Here is a 26,629-nt window from a genome sequence, read left to right on the forward strand (position 1 = left end):
CAGGATCTTCCACAGACGCAGCAGGAGTTTGGGGAAGTTCTTGTACACTTAGTACCAGGTGTTGCTTGGTCCTGCAGCCGAGCTTGCCCTTGCTTTGCGGACGACCTCTCTGACTTCCTTTAGCTGCAGCTCTGACATGTCGAACTGCACATCCCGTTCAGGTGGGTCTATTAGGATGTCGCACTCTCCCAAATCCTGCTCTCTTTCAGGATCATTATATATCTTCTTCAGATGTTGGTCTATGTCTCCCTGCGAACAGGCCAGTTTTCCACTGCACTTCTCCCCCAGCAACTCCTTGGTGAACTTGAAGGGGTTGGCGATAAAGGCAGCACGTTGTGCTACTCCTGCTCCCACCAAACACTTCATCCTCGCTTGGTGGATCTTCAAGCTGTGATCGTTCTTACAGATTTTGCCATATGCACACTGCTTCCTCTTCATTACTGATATACTTACACCTTATTTATGTCAAATTTTCACTGACTCTATATTCTCTGGGACTCTCCGAAAACTTTCTATGAAGCTTCAATCTCTTTAATTCCTAAAAAAGATAAAGATTTATCTGAATGCGCCTCTTATAGACCAATTCCTCTATTGAATGTGGATTTTAAAATTCTCTCTAAGATTTTGGCTAATAGACCTGAGAATATTTTACCTACTGTTATTTCTCATGATCAAACTGGGTTTATTAAAAATAGATATTCACATTTTAATATTTGAAGATTATTAAATATTTGAAGATTATTAAATATTATTGACTCTTCGCCATCTAAAGTATCTGACTGTGTTGTTTCTCAATACAGAGAAAGCTTTTGATACAGTGGAGTGGTCTTACTTATTTGAGGTTTTGGAAAGATTTAATCTTGGTCCGGGATTTATTTCCTAGATTAAATCGATCTACCATGCTCCTATGGCTGCTGTTATAACTAATAATCAAAAATCTCCCTATTTTAGATTACATAGGGGTACTCAACAGGGATACCCTCTTAGCCCTTTATTATTTAACTTGGCCTTAGAACCCCTTGTTATTGCTCTTAGACATTCTAACACTGTTCAGTGTATTAAGAGAGGGGATAGAATACACAAGGTTTTGTTATATGCAGATGACCTGTTAGTTTATATTTCAGGTCCTAGGAAATCTATTCCTTCTATGTTATCTATACTTTCTGAATTTAGTAATTTTTCTGGCTATAAGTTAAATTTACATAAACGTGAGTTATTTCCTATTAATAATTACTCAGATCCAAATCATCAAACACCTTCTACTATTGCTAAAAATTGCTTTACCTACCTTGGTATTAAAATTACTGAAAATTTTAAGGGTATGTAATTTTTTTCCGTTAATTGGATACACCAAACAAATGCTCTCTAAATGGTCGCCTATGACATTACCATTAATAGGTCAAATTAATGCTATTAAAATGATAGTTTTACTGAAATTTTTATATATATTTCAGGCAGTTCCCTCTTTTGGGCTCTACCTGACTCTGCTTTGAACACTTTAAACTTGCACTGGACACTTATAACTTGATTTTAAGTGACATGCGGCTGTTGTGTTTTACTATTTATTGTTATGTTTATTATTTAGTGTTGCGTTTGTTATGTTATGATAAACGCTGGTCCTGAGAAACGCTGTTTCACTTTGCCTTGCAGAGCTGATGTACGGTTAGAATGACAATAAAGTTTTTTGAATCTTGAATCTTGTTCCTCAAAAGTTCTTTGACAGAATTTCATCTTATATTTGGAGCAATAAAAATCCTAGATCGAGTAAACCCTTACTGCAGAAATTAAAAAAGGATGGTGGTATGGCTTTGCCTAATTGTAGAATTTACTATTGGGCAATCAATATTCGATATGTTACTTTTCGGATTCACTATTCAGATACACAAGAATGTCCTTCCTAGTTGGATCTAGAGGAAAACTTGGTGAAGGGGTTCTCTTTGGCCTCTTTACTGGGAGCTCCTCTTCCCTTTTTGCTTTCTAAGATTAGCAGACAAGAATTTAATCCCATTATTAAACATACATTAAGAATTTGGTTTCAGATTTGTAGATTTTTTGAGTTAAATAATTTTATTCTTTCTAGTAATATTTATCTTAATTTTTTTAAAACTATCAATTTTGGATAAAGTCTTTTTAACTTGGGAAACTAAGGGAATAATAACTTTTTTAGATTTGTTTTTAGGGGACTTAATGTCTTTGTCTCAGTTAGCAGATAAATATGATTTATCTAATGTACACTTTTTTAGATATTTACAAATTAGGAATTTTTTCACGTGGTTTGTTACCCAATTACCCTTCTGTTTATCCACCTAACATGATAGATGTTCTCTCTCAGTTTAAGCCATTTCAAAAGGTTGATAGCTATAACCTACAAACGGTTATTGAGTTCACGAATAATATCTAACAATAAAATTAAACGTGCTTGGGAATCAGAATTTCAAGAATCATTTTCAGATAATCAATGGAGTAAAAATTTTCATTTGGTTAACAACTCATCTATTTGTGCCCGTCATTCCTTGATACAGTTCAAGGTAGTGCACTGCGCCCATATGTCAAAGGATAAACTAGCGCATATTTACTCTAATATCATCCTATTTGTGACAAATGTAATACTGAGCTGGCCACTTTAACTCATATGTATTGGTCCTGTATAAAGCTAGATAACTTTTGGAGAGATGTTTTAAAAACACTATCAAGAGTTTTGGATTTGGATCTACTACCTCACTTGCTTAAGGCAATTTTTGGGATTATCCCATCGGAAGCAGAAAATATTCCTGTTTCCGCTCAATGTATGATAGCCTTTTCAACCTTACTGGCTAGGAGAGCCATTTTATTGAATTAGAAGGATTCTAATCCACCTGCAGTATTTTACTGGCTCTCCTCTATTATGTCCTGTTTAAGTCTAGAAAAAACAAGAAGTCGGACATTTGATATATCCTTTAAATTTGAACAAATATGGTGAACTTTTATCCAATATTTTCATTTAATTTGATTTATTACTCTTTCGAGGTTTTAGATTTGATCAGAAAGTTTTTCTCTCCTCTTTTTTTGGTTGTATCCTCAAAATGGACTGCCCAGTCCCTTTTTTTTTGTTTTGTTTCTTCTGTTTTTTTTACTAGTGTAGCGGGCGTTTTTTTTTCTCTCTATTTAAAACCCAAGTTTTTTTTCCTTTCTCCTTTTAACTGGTAAGAGGAGAATTGTTATTTTCTTTTTTTATTATATATTTTATACTAGTTTACAAGATCTATGATTTTGCAGTGTCTATTTTAATTTTGGTTACTGATATATATATTTGAACTAATTCTCCTCCTGATTGCATTTGATTGTATCTATATATTTTTAAAATCAATAATTAATTAATTTTTTAAACCTCCAATCTAGCAAAATCAAGATCAACAACACCCTGGCGAAGCTACTGACCCATCTGGAGACCACCGCTCCAGAATTGCTTCTTAAACTCCGGACCGCACCTGGACCTGACCAGCGAGTCCCACCACGTTCCTGGAGACCCGCGGTCTGCCACCGTGCCGGAGCGCTTGGAGATACAGCCCGTTCTGACCAGCACCTCTCCGGAGCAGATACCACACAGAAGTGACGGCAGAAACCTCAAGGTGCCCCAGACGTTTCCCTGGAGCAACCACCGTAAAGCCCCGTTGGTGGCCATCCACAGCTGCCGGAAGTGAGGCTTCCATCGCCGACATCGGAAATCGAGCCCGAGGCCCGGCTGGAGCAGAGACCTCCGCAACCGTGACTCGGCTTAAGGACTTGTTTCAGCCAGAAGCCCGGCCATCCGGGATTAAGTGTCGGCTTCGGGGCCCAAACCAATCGACAGCCCGGGCCCCCGTCAGCTGGAAGTGACAGTGGAGCCTCCCCCATCACTCGGCCCGACCCAATGCGCCCGACGACACAACCTGCCGATCAATCCCCACAGGACATGCCACCTACCTCAAAGAGCTGACAACAACACACTGCATCAATGGAAACCTGGAAAGATGCACTATTTACCGAGGAAGTGAGGGAAAAGAGCTGGGCTGCTGGTCAGATTGAAGCTGAGGGGCTTCAGGGTCCCTATGCCCACCATCCTACTAGCTGATATGCAAGTAATAGAGAACAAGGTAGATGATCTTAAAGGGAGACTCACCTACTGCAGGGAGATGCAGAACTGCTGTGTATTCTGTTCAACCGAGACATGGCTCTCCCTGCCACCCCCGACTGTGCCATCTGACTGGAGGGATTTTCGATCCATCCGATGGACCACACGGCGTCTTCGGGAAAGACGAGGGGAGGTGGTGTCTGCCTACTGATCAACACTGTGTGGTGCTCGGACACAGTGGCACTGACAACCTCCTGCAGCCCGGACCTGGAACACCAGTCAGTGAAGTGTCGTCCCTACTATCTGCCACGGGAATTCACCTCGGTCATACTGACAACGGTCTACATTCCCCCCCAGGCAGACGTGGAGTGTGCTCTGAACATACTGTATGCCAACATCAGTGAACTAGAGACAGAGGCTTTGCTCATTACAGCCAGGTACTTTAACTAGGCCAACCTCAGAAAGGCGCTGCCAAAGTTATACCAACATGTTTCCTGCCCCACTAGAGGCCCGAATATACTTGACTGTATTACACAGCAGTCAAGGATGCCTACCGTTCCGTCCCACGACCGCACTTCAGAAAATCGGACCATCCCGGTTTACAAACAGAAACTGAAGAGGGAGGTCACGGTGTCAAAAGTAGTGTCACATTGGACGGAGGAAATGGATGAGGTCCTCCATGACTGCTTTGAATCGGTGGACTGGTTAGTATTCAAGGACTCGGCAGCTAACCTTGATGACTATGCCTCAGCTGTCACGGACTTTATTTGGAAATGCACGGAGGACTGTGTGTCTCGAAAGATGATCCGAGTATTCCCTAACTGGAAACCTTGGATGAATTATGAGGTCAAGTCCCTTTTAAAGGCTAGAGCTGTGGCTTTTAGGTCCGGGGATACCAGTCGCTACACAGAATCCAGGCGTGAACTCCGGAAAGTCATTAAGGGTGCCAAGAGGCAATATCGAACCAAGTTGGAAGCCCAGGCTAACCAGAGGGATGCCAGTAAACTATGGCAGGGTCTAAATGAGATCACTGGGTGCAAAGGAAAGGCTGGGAATATCAATAACTGTGGCGCTTCTCTTCCTGACGAACTTAACGTATTCTAGGCAAGATTTGAACAGAAGAGGAGCATCCCGCTCCCTCCGGATGAACCGGACCTGGTGGCATCGAGATTCATCATCACTGAGGAGGACGTTAGAAGGGCCTTCCTGAAGATAAATCCAAGGAAGGTGACGGGATCAGATGGCGTCCCAGGACGGGTTCTCCAGGCCTGTGCAAGCGAGCTAGCTGGAGCGTTTGCTGACATCTTCAACTGCTCCTTGCTTCAGTCTAAAATCCCCTTGTGTTTTAAGAAGGCAACGATAATCCCTGTGCCGAAGAAGAGCAAGGTGGCATGCCTGAATGACTTGACCTGTGGCTCTGACATCAATTGCTATGAAGTGCTTTGAGAGATTGGTTATGGCACACATCAACCACAGCCTACCGGTCAACCTCAACGCTTTGAAGTTTGCCTATCAGAGCAACAGGTCAACGGCAGATGCCATCTCTCTGGCCCTACATTCCTCCTTAGAACACCTGGAGAATAAAGACGCATACGTAAGGCTCCTTTTCATTGACTACAGCTCTGCCTTTAATACCATCATTCCAAATAAACTGATTCCTAAGCTCCGGAATCTGGGCCTTAGCACTCAGATCTGCAGCTGGATCTTCAACTTCCTCACAGACAGGACCCAGGCTGTAAAAATAGGGGACAAGCTCTCCCCTACAACCACTCTGAGCACCAGTGCCCCACAAGGCTGTGTACTCAGCCCCCGCTGTACTCACTGTACACCCATGATTGTGTAACCAAGTTTCCATCAAACTCTATATATAAGTTTGCCGATGACACAATTGTAGGCCGTATCTCGGGTAATGATGAGTTTGAGTACAGAGAGGAAATTAAGTACCTGGTGGCATGGTGCGGAGACAATAACCTATCCCTCAATGTCAGCAAGACGAAGGAATTGGTTGTTGACTTCAGAAGGAGTAGCGGACAGCACGACCCAATTTACATTGGTGGTGCGCAAGTGGAACAGGTTAAAAGCTTTAAGTTCTTCAGGGTCAATATTACAAATGACCTGACTTGATCCAACCAAGCAGAATTCACTGCCAAGAAGGCCCACCAGCGCCTTTATTTCCTGAGAAAACTAAAGATATTTGGCCGGTCCCCTAAAATCCTCACTAATTTTTATAGATGCACCATAGAAAGCATTCTTCTAGGGTGCATCACAACCCGGTATGGAAGTTGTCCTGTCCAAGACCAAAAGAAGCTGCAGAAGATCGTGAACACAGCCCAGCACATCACACAAACCAATCTTCCGTCTGTGGACTCACTTTACACCGCACGCTGTCGGAGCGGTGCTGCCAGGATAATCAAGGACATGACCCACCCAGCCAACACACTTTTCGTCCCTCTTCCCTCCAGGAGAAGGCACAGGAGCTTGAAGACTCGTACGGCCAGATTACTCAATTACTCAAAATTAAGAGTATGAATCTAAACAGAATCTACTGGTATAATGATAATGAATCAAGCCCCAGACCGAAAGGAAAAAACAGCTCAGTTTGCCCAGTATGTCCGGAATACTAATCAAATGTATGGGGCTACTACTAAAGACTTATTTGGATTATGTTGCATGATTTTATCTCTGGAACAAAAGGGTAAATGGTTGGAACAAATGAGTGATGATACGGGGCCGGTTCGAACTCATGACGATTTACAACAAAAGGTCCTTAATGATGTTCAATGTATTAACCAGTTGATTCAAGCACTGGAGCGAGCCCTTCAACAACCAGTAAATATTAACAGGGTTATGGAATGCAAGCCCAAGCCTGAAGAGACAGGAAGTGAGTATTGGGAATGTTTGGTTGCCTGTTATGGAACCTTTGCTGGAGATTTAGCTTTTAACCAAGGACAAGATTCGCCCCGTTTAATGTTGTGTTTTTGCAGTGTGTTCCTCCCAGTGTTGCAAATATGATCCGGACTAACAATATGGATTGGTCTGACAATACTCAAACCCAGATGAGACAAGCTGTTGTTTATTATTGGAGCGGTCAGAGTGAGTCCAAACCACGTTCAAAACCCCCAATGAAGACTGAGTATGTTCAACGACCATGAAGGCAGACGGTAAGGGGGCAAGGGGGTTCTTTGGACAGTGAGGAGGAACTCAGAAATCCTGACCAGAAGTACCCAGACTAGCCTTATTCTCTGTTCCCCAATCCTGACCTGGCAGACTGGGCCAGTATACAGGATGGGATAAGTAACTCAATGGTCGGAAGAATTTACCCCAGAGACCGGCTCAGTGGTACCCACCTACTAACCCCTTTCAGCCGGGACCCCAAGGGGAATCGAGGAGGACCTGATAGTAGACCTTGGTTGCAGGGAACCAGACCCCGGGTACCACCCAGAGATGAGCCTTGACCCAAAGCAATGGCTAGACCCTGTTTTAATTGTGGAAGATATGGCCACTGGAGGACAAAATGTCCCTATCAGTCAAGGACAGAACCTCCCTCCAGCGGACCATCTCAAGCCTCATTCACTATGAACAATCCTTTCGCATAAGGCGAGGGCCAAAGCCTCCCAGTCTGAAAACTACGTCCCCTAATGAAGAACCACGTTACGCTACAAGTGGCAGGAATTCCAATTCCGTTTATGATTGATACGGGGGCAACCACTTCGACCCTCGATCAGGAAATAGTAAAGGATAGGGGAATCCAACTATCAGATACAACTGTGGTTTTATCAGCAACTGAGGGACAGGAAAATGTATATCGTCAAACTATGCCGCTGCCTGTTCAATACTGTGGACAAAACTGTGCCATTCCATTTACAGTGACCACCAGTCTAGGATGCAACTCGGCAGGGAGAGATTTGCTCTGTCCACTAGGGTTTGAAATACTCTGCCCAGACTAGGGCATTGCTTTGGGACTGACTGGGGGAAGGCAGAGTCCCCAGTTTGCTGTTCCCCAATTGTGGGGAATCAGCCTAGACCCAGCCACTTTTGTGCCTCCTTTCCCAACAGCTGATCCTCATGTAACAGTCTGTTATGACGCCACCAGGGCTTCGGTTGAAGAAAACCAGTATTATACTTCTCACAAAGGAAAGGAATATCCGATTTCCATAGTCGGAGAAAGAGCAGGTAAGGAAGGCACTGCTTACCTTGCTCAGGTCCCTGATTACCTTTGGCAACAAACAGGACTGGTGGTCCCGCATATTACACGAACCGTTAGTCCAGGTTATAAGGCAAAAAGTCTGGGCACTCTTGCCTATACCTTAATGCAACTTGCCCAGGATGTTAAAAGGACACCTACAATTTTGGGAATACCCACAAAACCTGACCGGACACTTGACTAGGCATGTATCCAGCATTAACCCAATGACGGAGATAGCACCACAGCCATGGGCGACCTCCCCTCACGAAGTCAGCCGGACCACTTGCACCCCTGTCCGCATTGCACTCAAAAAGGACCAGGTATTGCCTTCAGTTCCTCAGTAGCCCTTGAAATCAGAGGCAGAAGAAGGAGCACAAGCCCTTATAACCTCCTTTCTGGCTCAGGGAATTTTGGTCCCTTGCCAATCACCTTGCAATATGCCAATCTTCCCCGTTTCAAAGCCAGCAGGAAAAGAATGGCGCCTACTACAAGACCTAAGGAAGATAAATGAAATCGTGGCATCCCTATATGCCCTTGTCCCAAACCCTGCAACTATTTTGAATTTCATACCTGCAGCCATCTGTATACTTACAATAGTAGATTTACAACTTGCATTTTTTGTGGTTCCAATACATTCAGATTTCCAATATTTGTTTGCATTTACGTACCAAGGACAACAATACACCTGGACTCACTTGCCCTAAGGGTTTATTCATTCTCCAACACTACTTTCGTAGACTCTCCAGTGCCAATTATGAGTTGCAGATGCCTTGCAGCTCAGCTTTGATACAGTATATAGATGATTTACTGATTGCCAGCGATAGCGTTTCAGCCTGTGAAACTGACACGACGGTACTACTGAACTTTCTCCACTCATTGCGGTACGTAATCCCGCCCCATAAGGTAAAGCATTCCCAGAAAGAAGTGAAGCTACTAGGGATCCTGCTCTCAGCAGCCGAACAGAAGCTGACAAGAAGACCGAATGCAACTGATTGCAGATGCCCTCATTCCAACTATGCCAAAACAGATGAGGGCCTTTTTGGGATTCCTGAATTTCTGCCAACAACGGATACTGAATGTTGCCATTTACACCTGTCAGCTATCTCCATTAGCATCCCACAACGCTTCGCGACCTTCACTCTGACTGCGGAACAAAGAGAGTCTGTCACTGAGTTAAAGGACAGTCTATTATGAGCCCCTGCTTTGGAGCGACCCCTCTATGATCGTCCATTTCAACTATACATCACCATTAAAGATGGCTGTGCTACTGCAGTACTCACTCAAAAACATGGTGACCGACAGCGTCCAGTGGTTGATTACTCTGTCAAGTTAGGTCCCGTAGCAGCAGGATTGCCACCCTGCACACAGATTCTCTCAGCTGTACACACACTTGCCTCAGCCGCTTCTAGTATTACCTTACACCAACTAGTTGTTGTGCTCACACCACGTTCCACGGTGGAACTCCTTACTACTCGCAAGACTCAACATCTAACACAAGCTCAGCAAAGCCGATACGAGATGGCTCTCCTGAATAATCCCCTACTGACTTTTTCTCATTGCACAACTCTGAATCCTGCGACCTTCCAAAATGACCCAGCACAACTCTTGAACGTTCCGGCACATGATCGTCTGTTACAAAATCGTATTTTAGATTATGAAGGTACGTAGTTCCCTTTTATTGTCATTTAGTAATGCATGCATTAAGAAATGATACATTATTTCCTCCGGTGTGAAATCACAAAACACAGGACAAACCAAGACCGAAGAAACTGACAAAACCACATAATTATACATATAGTTACAACAGTGCACAATACCATATTGTCTGTGAGCACAGTGAAGTTCAAAGTTTCTCAAATGTCCCACATCTCACGCAGACGGGAGAAGGAAGAAAAACTCTCCCTGCCATGCCGACCACAGTCCCACTCTGAGTCATCTGAAAACTTCCAGTTCTGATCAGCTCTCTGACACCGAGTACTGAGCGCCATCTCTGTCCCAAAGATTCAACCTCCTTCTCGGTCGCCAAAAGCAGGCAAGGCCGGGGATTTTGAGGCCTACCCGCCGAAAGATTCCCAACCACACAGTAATGACAGCAGTGAACGGGCGTTTCAGAAATTTCTCCAGATGTTCCTCTGTGCTTTCACGTCTGTCTCCATCAAGTCAGAAATTGTCCACGACCCCTATTTAACAGATACGACATCATTTTTCACCAGAGAGCTGCACACGAGCGGCGCGCTGCCATCTTCTCCTCCCGCCGAGAATGGTGATCTTCACCATCACACGAGAAGATTTGACTGATCAATCATTGTCTAATACCGACTTCCACCTCTATGCCGATGGTAGTTCTTTTGTCAGCCCTACCTGCCAACGATGCTCAGGGTATGCCATCACCACTGACTCCACAGTTATTGAACAAGGATCTTATCAGACCCCTGTATCGACACACAAGGCAGAACTCTAGGTCCTCATCTGCGCCTGTATTTTAGCTAGAGACAAATCAGCCAATATTTACACTGAATCCCGCTGCGCTTTTGGTGTTGCCCACGATTATGGTGCCCTGTGGGAGCATCATGGGTTTTTAACCTCTGCTGGACAGCCCATTAGTAATGCCTATATATTTGTCACTTACTACAGGCTCTTCAGCTCCCATCCCAAGTAGCTATTATTAAATGCGCCACACAAACGAGCTTCCGATGAGGTATCCTGGGGAAATGCCAGGGCAGATGAGGCGGCAAAACAAGCAGCTCTCCACCAGCCACTTATCATGCCTATGGAGAGCAAACAGGCCACAGTTCAAATGGGTATGCCAGACATGGGGGAAATTCGTACATTTTAGGGGGATGCCCTTGCTGAGGAATGGTCTCAGATGGGATGCCACTATGATAAAAACACCCAATTGTGGCTGACCCCTGCAGGACAGGTTTGCATTCCAAATGTCTTTTTACCTGTCTTGATTGATTATGTGCACAATTGTACCCACCTGGGCAAGGAGGGAATGGTGACCATATTATTACAATCCTGGTGGCACCCTGATTCCCAACCAGCAGTGGAAAAAATGAATAAAAGCATGCCTATTCTGTAAAAAAGCAAATGCTGGGAAAAGGATACCCTGTGCCCTCCGGAACACCCCCTTGCCAGGTGGACCTTTTTCTTGTCTGCAACTTGATTTTATTGAACTACCTAGGGTACATTGTTATAGATATTGCTTGGTAATAGTAGATGCATTTAGCAGATGGATAGAGGCTATACCTACTACTGATAATACTGCTATGACAGTTGTAAAAATATTACTAAGAGAAGTGATTCCCTGTTATGGATTACCCGAATCAATAAGCTCAGACAATGGTCCTTGTTTTATTGCTAAGATAAATGAGAAAATCTGTAAAGAACTGACTATAAAACAGCCATTTCACTGTGCTCACCATTCAAGAGCAGCAGGTATAGTGGAACGAGCAAATAAAACTTTAAAGAATAAGATAATTAAACTTATGCAAGAAACTGGACTAACCTGGCTTAAAGTTTTACCTCTGGCATTGTTCCATATGAGAGTTACACCCTCAACTAAAAGTGGATTATCCCCAGCAGAAATCATCTATGGAACGCCTATGCATACCCCATGGACACCCTCTCCCTGATAAAATAGATATGCATACTCTAGGGGAGGAAATGGGAAAATATTTGTGTAAGCTAACCAAAATTTCTCAAAGTTTGCATTCGCAAGCTCGCCAGGCCCACCAAGAGGACGAGGATCAAGCTAACTAGGACTATCCCACTGTTAATCCTGGAGACTTTGACTTGGTAAAGAATTGGGACAGAAAGAAATTGGACACTCGGTGGAAAGGACCCTATCAGGTGCCGCTGACCACACCCACGGCCGTGAAAGTGGAAGGGTAACCAAGGTGGATTCATCGAACCGACTGTAAACCCATCATTAAGGAAGTAGGAGAAACAAAGAGGGAATAATATCATGATGACTGTACTAATGTTACTTTTTGTACTATGTACCCCAAGTCTCCAAACAAATACTTTCCTTTCTCTATGCCACACATATGCAGAACAAATAAGGCAGTCGGCTTGTTGGGTATGTGCTCGGTTACCCCAGCATGCGAGTCAGGAATGCCCTTGGAAGGAGTACCTTTGAATGGTAGTGAGATGTTATCTGTGAGATTTATGAATTCTTTGAGTAAATCCTCAGACCCATTTTTGGATCAATGGTGGATATCAGGATGTAAAACAACCCAGAATTGTGGGTGTCTCTGTTTTAAGGGATGGCATTTGTGTATACCTACAGAAGTGGTTGAGAGACCTTTTATAGACTTGCCTATACTCTGAGTAAGGTAAATGGGACCTGTTATTGCCGTACTGAAAGAATAGAGGAAATGTTTTTGGGAAATAGCTCTTGTACAGAAATTAACACTGATACCCCTCCGTACGCTATTAATGGAACTTATTAGGGGAGTGTCCGTTTGGCAGCGTATGGAGTAAGACATTTTTTCTCTCAGCTCCGTCCTTCACAACTTACTTTCCACTGCTAGATCCATTTCAAGTTTGAAGATTTATAATATTTGCTGAAGGATTTACGATTTAATTACGATGGCTGGAACTGAATTATGGAGTAGCAAAACTTTTTCTCAGCTGCAACAAACAGAGAAATTGGAGGAAGTTTCTACTTCAGAAAGGACGCTCTCTTTAATAGAAACTATGAATGTGAAGATTGGTACGGTGGATATCAAAATGGTTAAATTGATGAAAGCTAATGAATTGCTTGAAGAAAGCATCATCACTATTCAGGAGTCTTTGAAGAATTTGGAATATTGATATCAGATGCTTAAGCAGAGTACTCACAGAATTGAAAGAGAATTTGAATTAATGGATCAATCTATTAAAGAACAGGATTTGAAGATGGCTTTTATGGAAAAGAAAATTAATGAGAACACTTCGGGATTATCAAGAATTAAGAAGAAAATGATAGATTTAGTAAGCAGAAATCACAGGATGAATCTACATATACTGGGTTTGCCTGAAAAGACGGAAACCGGTAAGCCACTAAAGTTTTTCGAACATGTTATATTCACTTTTTAGTGACATTCTCGAAGCATGTCCAATATTAGACAGAGCCCACCGAATCTGGCATCTTAAACCATCAGCCGAAATTAAACCACATCCTGTAATTCTCTGTTTACATTATTTTACAACCAAAGAATCTATTCTTCACAATGTGAGGAAAAGGGATAAGCTAATTTATAATGAAGTTAAGCTTCATATAGTGGAAGATTTTGCCCCAGAGACTTATGCCAAAAGAATTAAATATCGGGAAGTGATGGCAGTATTTTTTATAATGAGCTGCTGCCCATCGCTGTGTTACCCAGCTTGTCTGATGATTAGTCCACCCAATGCTCATCCAAAACGGATTGACTCTCCAGAAGATGGTTGGAAATTTATAAAAAAGTTTAAGTCCACTTCGTAAGCAATTTAAAAAGTTGATTCTTAGCTGGAAGTAGTTTGTAACGCCGTTGATGAAAGTTTGCTCTTCGTTTTATCAATGCCCAGACACAGACTTGGCTAACTCACTTAGATCTGTTGTTGTTTGCTTTAACAGTTAATGTAGTTCTGAATTTAACATATGTGTATATATATATATATATATATATATATATTTACTTATTTTTTTCGTTGATTTGTAAGTCTTTAATATTAATTGTAGTATATATTTGTTGATTGGATTTATCCTTTTTTTTGAATACATGACGGCATATATTAAATTGATTTAAGATGGCCATCATCAAATCAGTCTTAACTACGGTTAGATATAATTTAAAAATATTTGGGATCTGTTTACTTCTTTATGTATTCTTTATTATGTCTTTTTGGTGGTGGTAACTTTTTACTTTGTAAGTAAGAGGTGCCAGCTGGAGACTGGAGTTAAAGGTTATTAGATCAGTATGCCGTTCACCTATTGGGCAGTTTCTGGGCTTTCAGGGGAGGTGGGTGGGTCTATTAGGTTAGTTTTTTTTCGACTGGGCAGGCCTGAGGGGTTTTTCTTCGTCACTCATCTTGCTTTTCTTTCCAGCTTCGCCCTTTCTTCTGATTTAGGCTGCGCCTGTGCATTAGATTACTGTATCAAATATTTATATTATATTTTAAATACGGATCTTAATAAAATCAATATAATATCTTGGAATTTAATTGGTATGAACCAACCTATTAAGCACAGAAATATTTTTAAGAAATTAAAAACACTCCATGCAGATATTATTTTTGCACAGGAGACTCTTATCCGTAGGCAGGATGAAAATCGCTTTTTTAAATTTTGGAAGGGACCCTTATTTCATTCCTTATCAGTAAATAAGAAGGGTATCTATTTTTATTAATTCTAAAATCCCTTTTGTTCATTTTAATAATGTTACTGATTCAATTGGAAGATATTTAATTGTCACTGGTTTGCTGTGTGGTCAAAAGCTGGCTTTGGTGTGTGTACATGCAAGTAATATAGAGCGCCCTGAATTTTTTAAGAAGCTATTTTCTGTATTGCTGAATTTAAATGAATATAAGTCGATTATGGGCGGTGACTTTAACTGTTGTCTTAACCCATTGATTGGTAGATCGTCCACCAATCCGTCACTTCCTAATAAAGCTGCGACTTGTATTAATTCTTTTTTATTAGAATACGGTTTGGTTGATAGTTGGAGATTAAATTTCATATAGAAAAAGATTTTGCTTTTTTTCATATGTATACCATAAACAGTCAAGAATTGATTATTTTTTCTTGGATACGCGATTGGTGCCCTCTGCTGTTGAGTGTGCGTATGATGTGATTGCGTTGTCAGATCATGCACCTATGAAACTAACTTTGGAATTTTCTGATAATATTCACGTACTTCAGTGGAGATTTAATGTTTGATTGTTGCAAGATTGAACTTTTGTAAATTTTATTAAAGAAAAATTTTCTTTATTTTTTGAATTGAATACAACTGAGGGAATGTCAAAATTGGTTATTTGGGATCTTTTCTTAGAGGACAAATAATTTCATATTCAGTAGGTTCAAGAAGGAAAAGGAAACTTTTGCTGATCCCTAATAGGATTAAAGAAATAGATAAAGTTTATTCACTAATGCTTAGTGAAGATCTCTTTAAGGAAAGGGTGGAACTCCAAACACAGCATGACTTGCTTTTGACTTTTCCTATTGAACAGCAACTTCTTAAATCCAAAAGCCAATTTTCTATACACGGAGACAAATCAGGCAAATTATTAGCTAGTCAGTTAAAAACAAGTATGGCTAGAAGACAGATCCTGAAATTATGAAGACCTGATAGAACTGCAACGATAGATCCTTAAGAAATTAATAAGATATTTTTCGATTTCTTCTCTAATCTTTATGAGTCTGAATTTTCAGTTATTACCTTTATGAATAGCTTTTTGCAAAAACTGAATATACCTAAAATCTCTATTCAAGATATGAATACATTAGATGCACCTATTAAACAAGAGGAAATAGCAAGGGCTATATACTCTCTCCAATAAGCTTTTTTTGAAAGCGTGTCACACCAGACAGTCAGCCATTCTTGTCTGGCGTGTGGTGTCAGGATTGGTCTCCTTTTGGATTAACCCGGGTCATGATATGAACATTCCTGACTCAACCTTTATTTTTTAAGCAACACACATAAAAGTTGCTGGTGAACGCAGCAGGCCAGGCAGCATCTGTAGGAAGAGGTGCAGTCGACGTTTCAGGTCGAGACCCTTCGTCAGGACTAACTGAAGGAAGAGTGAGTAAGGGATTTGAAAGCTGGAGGGGGAGGGGGAGATGCAAAATGATAGGAGAAGACAGGAGGGGGAGGGATGGAGCCGAGAGCTGGACAGGTGATAGGCAGAAGGGGATACGAGAGGATCATGGGTCCGGGAAGAAAGACGGGGGGAGGGGGTGACCCAGAGGATGGGCAAGAGGTATATTCAGAGGGACAGAGGGAGAAAAAGGAGAGTGAGAGAAAGAATGTGTGCATAAAAAAGAGTAACAGATGGGGTACGAGGGGGAGGTGGGGCCTAGCGGAAGTTAGAGAAGTCAATGTTCATGCCATCAGGTTGGAGGCTACCCAGACGGAATATAAGGTGTTGTTCCTCCAACCTGAGTGTGGCTTCATCTTTACAGTAGAGGAGGCCGTGGATAGACATGTCAGAATGGGAATGGGATGTGGAATTAAAATGTGTGGCCACTGGGAGATCCTGCTTTCTCTGGCGGACAGAGCGTAGATGTTCAGCAAAGCGGTCTCCCAGTCTGCATCGGGTCTCACCAATATATAAAAGGCCACATCGGGAGCACCGGACGCAGTATATCACCCCAGTCGACTCACAGGTGAAGTGATGCCTCACCTGGAAGGACTGTTTGGGGCCTTGAATGGTGGTAAGGGAGGAAGTGTAAGGGCATGTGTAGCACTTGTTCCGCTTACACGGATAAGTGCCAGGAGGGAGATCAGTGGGGAGGGATGGGGGGGACGAATGGACAAGGGAGTTGTGTAGGGAGCGATCCCTGCGGAATGCAGGGGGGGGGAGGGAAAGATATGCTTAGTGGTGGGATCCCGTTGGAGGTGGCGGAAGTTACGGAGAATAATATGTTGGACCCGGAGGCTGGTGGGGTGGTAGGTGTGGACAAGGGGAACCCTATTCCTAGTGGGATGGCTGGAGGATGGAGTGAGAGCAGATGTACGTGAAATGGGGGAGATGCGTTTAAGAGCAGAGTTGATAGTGGAGGAAGGGAAGCCCCTTTCTTTAAAAAATGAAGACATCTCCCTCGTCCTAGAATGAAAAGCCTCATCCTGAGAGCAGATGCGGCGGAGACGGAGGAATTGCGAGAAGGGGATGGCGTTTTTGCAAGAGACAGGGTGAGAAGAGGAATAGTCCAGATAGCTGTGAGAGTCAGTAGGCTTATTTTTTAACGAGGCTTAGAGGCTAGCTTGATGCTTAACCTGGCACAGATGGAAAGCATGCTCGAGGGGTGGTCTGACTTGGATTCGAACTCAGGAGTCTTCTCTCCGGAGTCCGGCACTGATGCCATTGCGCCACCAGCTAAGGCTCCAGGACCAGATGGATAAACAGTGGAATTTTATAAGATTTTTACTGATATACTTACACCTTATTTATGTCAAATTTTCACTGAATCTATATCCTCTGGGACTCTCCGTAAACTTTCTATGAAGCTTCAATCTCTTTAATTCCTAAAAAAGATAAAGATTTATCTGAATGCGCCTCTTATAGACCAATTCCTATACTGAATGTGGATTTTAAAATTCTCTCTAAGATTTTGGCTAATAGACCTGAGAATATTTTACCTACTGTTATTTCTCATGATCAAACTGGGTTTATTAAAAATAGATATTCACATTTTAATATTTGAAGATTATTAAATATTATTGACTCTTCGCCATCTAAAGTATCTGACTGTGTTGTTTCTCAATACAGAGAAAGCTTTTGATAGAGTGGAGTGATCTTACTTATTTGAGGTTTTGGAAAGATTTAATCTTGGTCCGGGATTTATTTCCTAGATTAAATCGATCTACCATGCTCCTATGGCTGCTGTTATAACTAATAATCATAAATCTCCCTATTTTAGATTACATAGGGGTACTCAACAGGGATGCCCTCTTAGCCCTTTATTATTTAACTTGGCCTTGTTATTGCTCTTAGACATTCTAACACTGTTCAGCGTATTAAGAGAGGGGATAAAATACACAAGGTTTTGTTATATGCAGATGACCTGTTAGTTTATATTTCAGGTCCTAGGAAATCTATTCCTTCTATGTTATCTATACTTTCTGAATTTAGTAATTTTTCTGGCTATAAGTTAAATTTACATAAACGTGAGTTATTTCCTATTAATAATTACTCAGATCCAAATCATCAAACACCTTCTACTATTGCTAAAAATTGCTTTACCTACCTTGGTATTAAAATTACTGAAAATTTTAAGGGTATGTAATTTTTTTCCGTTAATTGGATACACCAAACAAATGCTCTCTAAATGGTCGCCTATGACATTACCATTAATAGGTCAAATTAACGCTATTAAAATGATAGTTTTACTGAAATTTTTATATATATTTCAGGCAGTTCCCTCTTTTGGGCTCTACCTGACTCTGCTTTGGACACTTTTAACTTGCACTGGACACTTATAACTTGATTTTAAGTGACATGCGGCTGTTGTGTTTTACTATTTATTGTTATGTTTATTATTTAGTGTTGCGTTTGTTATGTTATGATAAACGCTGGTCCTGAGAAACGCTGTCTCACTTTGCCTTGCAGAGCTGATGTACGGTTAGAATGACAATAAAGTTTTTTGAATCTTGAATCTTGTTCCTCAAAAGTTCTTTGACAGAATTTCATCTTATATTTGGAGCAATAAAAATCCTAGATCGAGTAAACCCTTACTGCAGAAATTAAAAAAGGATGGTGGTATGGCTTTGCCTAATTGTAGAATTTACTATTGGGTAATCAATATTCGATATGTTACTTTTCGGATTCACTATTCAGATACACAAGAATGTCCTTCCTAGTTGGATCTAGAGGAAAACTTGGTGAAGGGGTTCTCTTTGGCCTCTTTACTGGGAGTTCCTCTTCCCTTTTTGCTTTCTAAGATTAGCAGACAAGAATTTAATCCCATTATTAAACATACATTAAGAATTTGGTTTCAGATTTGTAGATTTTTTGAGTTAAATAATTTCATTCTTTTTAGTAATATCCATCTTAATTATTTTTTTAAACCATCAATTTTGGATAAGGCCTTTTTAACTTGGAAAACTAAGGGAATAATAACCTTTTCTGCTCTGTTTTTAGGGGACTGTTTAATGTCTTTGTCTCAGTTAGTGGATAAATATAAGTTATATAATGTACGGTTTTTCAGATATTTACAAATTAGGCATTTTTTACGTTGTTTGTTGCCAAATTACCCTTCTGTTTATCCACCTAATCTGACAGACATTCTCTTTTAGTTTAAACCATTTCAAAAAGGGTTGATAGCTATAATCTATAAACAGTTATTGAGCTCACGAATGATATCTAATGATAAAATTAAACGTGCTTGGGAATCAGAATTTCAAGAATCATTTTCAGATAATCAATGGAGTAAAAATTTTCATTTGGTTAACAACTCATCTATTTGTGCCCGTCATTCCTTGATACAGTTCAAGGTAGTGCACTGCGCCCATATGTCAAAGGATAAACTAGCGCATATTTACTCTAATATCATCCTATTTGTGACAAATGTAATACTGAGCTGGCCACTTTAACTCATATGTATTGGTCCTGTATAAAGCTAGATAACTTTTGGAGAGATGTTTTAAAAACACTATCAAGAGTTTTGGATTTGGATCTACTACCTCAATTGCTTACGGCAATTTTTGGGATTATCTCATCGGAAGCAGGAACTATTCCTGTTTCTGCTCAACATATGATAGCCTTTTCGACCTTACTGGCTAGGAGAGCAATTTTATTGAATTAGAAGGAGTATAATCCACCTACGGTCTTTTATTGGCTTTCCTCCATTATGTCCTGTTTAAATTTAGAGAAAATAAGAAGTCGGACATTTGATGCATCCTTTAAATTTGAGCAAATCTGGTGACCTTTTATCCAATATTTTCATTTAATTTGATTTATTACTCTTTCAATCTTTTTTTTTAAGTTATAGATTTGATCAGAAAGGCTTTCTTTTTTTTTGGGTTGTATTCTCAAAATGGACTGCCCAGTCCCTTTTCTTTTGTTTTTTTCTATAGTGTAGTGAATTTTTTTTCTTTTCATGTAAAACCAATGTTTTTTTCTCTTTTCTCTTCATAAACTGATGAGGAGAATTGCTTTTTTCTTGTTTTTTTATTATATATTATACCTATGATTTTGATAATGTCTATCTTAATCTGGGTTTATATTGTTACCAATATATATATTTAAGATAATTCTCCTCTTGATTGTATTTATGCTCCTTTAAATCAATAAAAAGACTAATAAAGAAAGAATGGAACTTAGCGGGTATGTGGTAAGAAGGCATATCCATGGCTCTCACGGCCTTATGATGACAAGGGAACTATCACGGTGAGGAACTGGCCAGGATGTTGCTACTGAGCTTATGTAGTATCCTCTATACATTCATTAGCCAACATTTCTAATCATACTCAGCTAGAACGGAATAGGAGAGGAATTACAGCAAGCGAGAGATTTTGGATGATAGCTTTTCATTTCTATGGGACAGCCTGAAATTCGCGAGAAGTATTCAACTTGGCAGCCGCACTGGAGGAATTGGCGAATAGTACTGCTGACGTGTTAACTGATGCCCAGACCCAGATTAAGGATTTAACTACTGAAATAGTAGCTCTGAAGATGGTAGTTTTACAGAATAGGATGGCATTGGATTTATTGCTAGCAGAGAAAGGAAGAACATGTGCTGTCATAGGAAAGGAATGCTGTACTTATATTCCAGATGAGTCTTCTAATATTACAGATCTATCTCAGCATGTCACTCAGGAAATCGAGAAAATTAAGGGAATTGGAGAAAACATGCATGGATGGGTTTACCAATGGTAAGGCCATGGCCTTTTAACATTTTTGGAGACTTCTGGGGAATGTTTCTGCATGTAGCTATGATAATAGTTTTAATTATAAACAAAGTAATTCTTATACGATATGTTAGTCCCATTCTTACAGCTTGTTGTAAGCGTGATGGATTACTTTAGGTTATCATGGAATGATAAAAGGAGGGAATGATAAAGTTGTTAAGTTCTCCACAAAAGACATCTCTTGACCTTTCACACAAAGTTGCTAAGTTTTCCACAAAGGACATCTCCTGACTTTTTCACGTAAAGTTGTTAAGTTTTCCACAAAAGACATCTCCTGACTTTTCACACCTTTTGGTTGCTGATGGAGCTTAAGACACGACGTTCCTTTATCAATTAACATTTAAATTTCAGTGGAATCTTGTATCTAAGTTATTAAAGTTTTGCTCTATTTGAGTAGCTGGGATGTCTATTGAACTTATCGTTCTTTTGTATCAATCTGAGTGTTCTTTTGTATTGGTGGCCTTATAACTTGTAACAATTCTGACATCAGGCAGTGAACTTGTTGAACTGCCGGAGGGATGAGAACGCTTCTCCCCTGATGTTGGGACCAACTTCACTCGCCGACTGAGATAGAAGAAATAAACTGGTGAAAAGATAGGTAACAATCTTTTTGTGCTGTGGTTATTTGATCTGGCAAATTTACATTTACACATGAAGCTTAGAAAAGTAGAGGTAACCCTAGGTAATTTCTAAAGTAAGTACATGTTCAGCACAGCCTTGTGGGCGGAAGGGCCTGTACTGTTTTCTGTGTTACTAAGTTTTTTTAAGAACAATTCACTCAAGAATTTTTTAAAAATTGTGTGAAAATCTGGACAAAGAGTTCACTAATGCCCTGCTACATACAGAAATCTGCTGGCCTAGCAGAGGAAGAATGCTTAACAGGGTGTTAGAACTGAAATTGTAAGAGCACTTTCAAGAAAATAGTAGACCATATTTTTCTAAGTGCTTTGAAGATGAAGAATGGCTGCAGAAACTAGCTTACTTAACTGACATTTTTCTTCATATTAACCAGGTGAATAGTCTTAATAAAACCTTGGAGAAGATATTTTGACTTCGAGTGACAAGATTCTTGGATTTAAAAGGTAACTGCATCTTTGGAAAAATCATACTGCAAAAGGAAATCTTGAAATGTTTTCACTGCTGCTTGGGCTTGAGAGTGAGGAAGGATATCAGACAATAACCTATCCCTCAACATCAGCAAGACGAAGGAATTGGTTGTTGACTTCAGAAGGAGTAGCGGACAGCATGACCCAATTTACATCGGCGGTGCACAAGTGGAACAGGTCAAAAGCTTTAAGTTCCTCGGGGTCAATATCACAAATGACCTGACTTGGTCCAACCAAGCAGAATCCACTGCCAAGAAGGCCCACCAGCGCCTTTACTTCCCGAGAAAACTAAAGAAATTTGGCCTGTCCCCTAAAACCCTCACTAATTTTTATAGATGCACCGTAGAAAGCATTCTTCTAGGGTGCATCACAACCTGGTATGGAAGTTATCCTGTCCAAGACTGAAAGAAGCTGCAGAAGATCGTGAACACGGCACAACACATCACACAAACCAATCTTCCGTCCTTGGACTCACTTTACACCGCACGCTGTGGGAGCAGTGCTGCCAGAATAATCAAGGACATCCAGCCAACAGACTTTTCGTCCCTCTTCCCTCCGGGAGAAGGCTCAGGAGCTTGAAGACTCGTACGGCCAGATTTGGGAACAGCTTCTTTCCAACTGTGATAAGTCTGTTGAACTGATCCTGACCCGGATCTGGGCCGTACCCTCCAAATATCCAGACATGTCTCTCGTTTTTTTTTGCACTACCTTACTTTCCATTTTTCTATTTTCTATTTATGATTTATAATTTAATTTTTTAATATTTACTGATTTTTACTAATTTTAATATTTAATATTTGTAATTCAGGGAGCGAGAAGTGCAGAATCAAATATCGCTTTGATGATTGTACGTATCAATTGTTTGGTGACAATAAAGTATAAAGTATAAAAAGATCAATAAAGAAAGTCAACTCCCATAAGGCTGTGGGGTCTGACAAATCCTAGATTGAGTACCCAGGAAGTGCATACATCAGCTCACTGATGTTTTCGTGGACATTTTCAGCATATCACTTTTCCAGGCCTCTGTCACCAAATGTTTCAAATCAGCTAGCATCATCGTGCACAAAAGAACTCTACACCTTCAGGACTAAACAACTATTGCCCAGTGACTCTGATGCCAATCTTCATTAAGTGCTATGAACAGCTGGTGATGAGTCACATCAAAAATGTCATTACTGCCATAGCACCTGTCATACATCTGGCCTTGTTTCTGGATTTCAGTTTGGCATTGAACACTATTGATCCACAGACCTTGATGAACAAACTGCTACTCTTTGGTCTAAATGCATTACTGTGCAACTGGGCATTTCTAACCAACAGATCTCAAGTAGACAGAATGCACTGTTCCTTCCTCTCCATCATCCTTAATGTGGATGCTCCCCATCCCCAGGCTGTGTGCTGTCCATTCAACACACATAATACTACACGGCTAAACACTCAAGTAATCACATTGTCAGATTCCACAATGACAAGACAGTGGCACAGTTACCAGCAACGATTGGACTGTGCACAGAGGAAGTAGAAGGGCTTGAACCTTGGTGCCATGCAAATAACCTTATTCAATGTCAACAAGTCACAGAGATGGTTATTCACTTTAGGAGAACAAGCACCACTCACACTATTCTTTACATTGGTACCATAAAAGTGGAAACTACAAGCAGTTTCAGACTTCTGGAAGTCCACATGTCATGGTCTCAGAAAAAATTCTATATAATCAAGAAATCATATCAACACCTCTACTTTTTGAGGAGGCTATAGAGAGCTAGACTATGCACATTTATACTCACGGCCTTCTACAGATGAGAAGTAGAAAGCAGCCTAATAATATGTTGCATAACCGTACAGTACAGAAACTACACTGTGGTGAACTGGAAGGTTCTACAATGCGCATTTAAAACTGCCCAATACATCACTGGCAAACTATCTGCTATCAAGTGTATATAGAAGGTGTAAAAAAAAACAGTAACATCACAAAAGATCACATATACCCTGCTCATGGACTGTTTAATCCACTTCCATTAGGGAGGAGGATACAAAGGACCACAAGACAGAAAAAAAGGAGGTAAGGCTAATCAGCACATACACCCTCTAACCCACACCACCAAATCTCTAACCTACCACCATTACTTTATCATTTCCTGCCACTAGGCTAGTCACCTTACATACAGACACTCCTGTACCTCGTGTCATTTTACTTATTATTGTGTTCTTTAGCTTATTGTGTTTCTTTTGTGTTGCATCCGATCCAAAGTTACAATTAATTCTTTTACACATGAGTACTGGAAATGACATTAAAATCTTCAATTCTTGAATTCAAAGTGTACAGTACAGTAGTAGGAACTAAAATGTTGTATCCAAGAATCTACAGTACAATTTAAAGTCGAAGGAATCTCACAGAGCTGAAGATTCATACCTCTAACTGGCTATATTATTTAAATTTTATTTGTCAATTTGTTACTCAAGTCAGTTAGGATAGAACAATGAATGTGCTAGTTTTCATTCACAAGTTTTATAAGCAATGCATTAATTTGAACCATCCATGAAGAATAACCAAACAGCCTTTTACATCATTGCAGCTGCCTTGAAAACCACCTACTATACATAAGGCATCAACCCAAGAACCAAGTAATATAGTTGAACAAGACATTATAACAGTAAGAAGTAATACACTAAATAGCACAATCAAATTCAATTACAGATCAAACAAGCATGTCAAAAATGACCAGAGGAAGCTAAGAGGCTAAATAAATGTTGGCACTATCTTTCATATCCAAGAAACATGAGAATGGACTATTCAAAATACTAACTTACCTGGGTATAGCACCAGCTCTCTGCCGTAGGCCCACTTGACATTTCAGACAGAGGTGGAGGACTCGGCGCCCTTGACATTGCCAGTTTGACAGTTCTGCAGATATTAGCAAGGTAGATGAAAGAAATCTCAGTATAATATTTATATAATCCTGTGAAAAGGTTAACATAAATTAGCAAAACGTATGTTTTTCTGGCCACATGGAAAATTATAATCAAAATAGTTTTAAATTCAATGTAGAGGACAAAAAACTGTCTGCATAACCACAGAATTCTAGTAACCGTATTTTATAAGACGACACTGACATTTGGTCCTAGGAAATCACATATTCTATAATACAATATAAATAAAAAGGCAACAGAAATTAGACCATCATACTAGAAGTCTTTACTCAAATTACATTTTACAGCATTTTGAACTAGACTTTTAACTATTGGATGTTTTAATCACAGCAGCCACAATTACTCAAAATTATGAGTATGGATCTAAACAGAATCTACTGGTATAATTTTGGAATTGTATAACAGAAGCATAAACAAGAGAAACATGTCCATAAAACAAGTTAAAATTGTTTATTTACATGGTAAATAAATCATGTAGTCTCTTGCCTTTAGGTTCAGAAAAACTACTTTATACCAAAATGACATAGCAAAACATCTTTAGTAATGAAGTACCAGGAACTACATGTCTGCAGAACAAAGCAATAAGGAGTTTGAGAAAATACAAAGGATGACTTAGGTGGGTAGAGGAACGGAAGCAGAAAAAAATCTTAGATGTGTGGCAAGCCAGGAATAATCAAGAAAAACATGTTAAGAATTTATTTCTTGTTACTGGTTTCTCCGAAAGTATCAGGAGCCTTGTAGCCAAAACCCCACTAAGCCAATCCCTCATCTAGAATTTCCAATAGCTTTATGTCCAAAGTTTTAGAATGCAGTTTTTGATTATTCACTTCTGAAGCACTCATCATAAGAATAAAGAGCTTAGATAAGGCTAGAAAATGATTCCAGTCAAAATAGCATCAATCTGCAGCGGCTGTCAATATCGTGGCTCAGACTTAGATTCTTTTTTTGGCTTACAGGGATGATTTTAGGAGTAGTACAGAGAGTTAAGTGTTGTCAGGGTTTAGGGACAGGAATGTTAGAGGTCAGTGGCAGTAAATTAAAAGTATGGGCTGGCATTGAGGAAATCAGTGATCCCCAGTTAGAAGAACATTTACAGATTAGAGGTCCCTACAGTGAGTCAGTTATTGGCGGAGTTGCGGGGCTGATGATCCCACCAAGATCACCAAAGTCAGAAACCAACACAACACATAAACCAACACATAAACGGGACCTTTTCAGAATGGCAGGTGGTGACTAGTGGGGTACCGCAAGGCTCAGTGCTGGGACCCCAGTTGTTTACAATATATATTAATGACTTGGATGAGGGAATTAACTGCAGCATCTCCAAGTTTGCGGATGACAAGAAGCTGGGTGGCAGTGTTAGCAGTGAGGAGGATGCTAAGAGGATGCAGGGTGACTTGGATAGGTTGGGTGAGTGGGCAAGTTCATGGCAGATGCAATTTAATGTGGATAAATGTGAAGTTATCCACTTTGGTGGCAAAAATAGGAAAACAGATTATTATCTGAATGGTGGCCGATTAGGAAAAGGGGAGGTGCAACGAGACCTGGGTGTCATTATACACCAGTCATCGAAAGTGGGCATGCAGGTACAGCAGGCGGTGAAAAAGGCGAATGGTATGCTGGCATTTATAGCGAGAGGATTCGAGTACAGGAGCAGGGAGGTACTACTGCAGTTGTACAAGGCCTTGGTGAGACCACACCTGGAGTATTGTGTGCAGTTTTGGTC

General features: G+C 40.5%; 1 protein-coding gene across 1 annotated transcript in view; it reads right to left on the reverse strand.

Annotated features, from left to right (window-relative positions):
• The window catches only part of LOC134341066 (speckle-type POZ protein-like), a 202,829-nt gene extending 177,950 nt beyond the window's left edge, over nucleotides 1–24,879 (reverse strand). The window contains exon 1 of the mRNA XM_063038816.1: nucleotides 24,784–24,879. Within this exon, the coding sequence (XP_062894886.1) occupies nucleotides 24,784–24,861 (78 nt within the window). The 5' untranslated portion in view covers nucleotides 24,862–24,879. The remainder of the gene's footprint in view (nucleotides 1–24,783) is intronic.
• Nucleotides 24,880–26,629: the final 1,750 nt, after the last annotated feature.

Source organism: Mobula hypostoma, chromosome Y (assembly GCF_963921235.1).
Source record: "Mobula hypostoma chromosome Y, sMobHyp1.1, whole genome shotgun sequence".
Classification (NCBI taxonomy): domain Eukaryota; kingdom Metazoa; phylum Chordata; class Chondrichthyes; order Myliobatiformes; family Myliobatidae; genus Mobula; species Mobula hypostoma.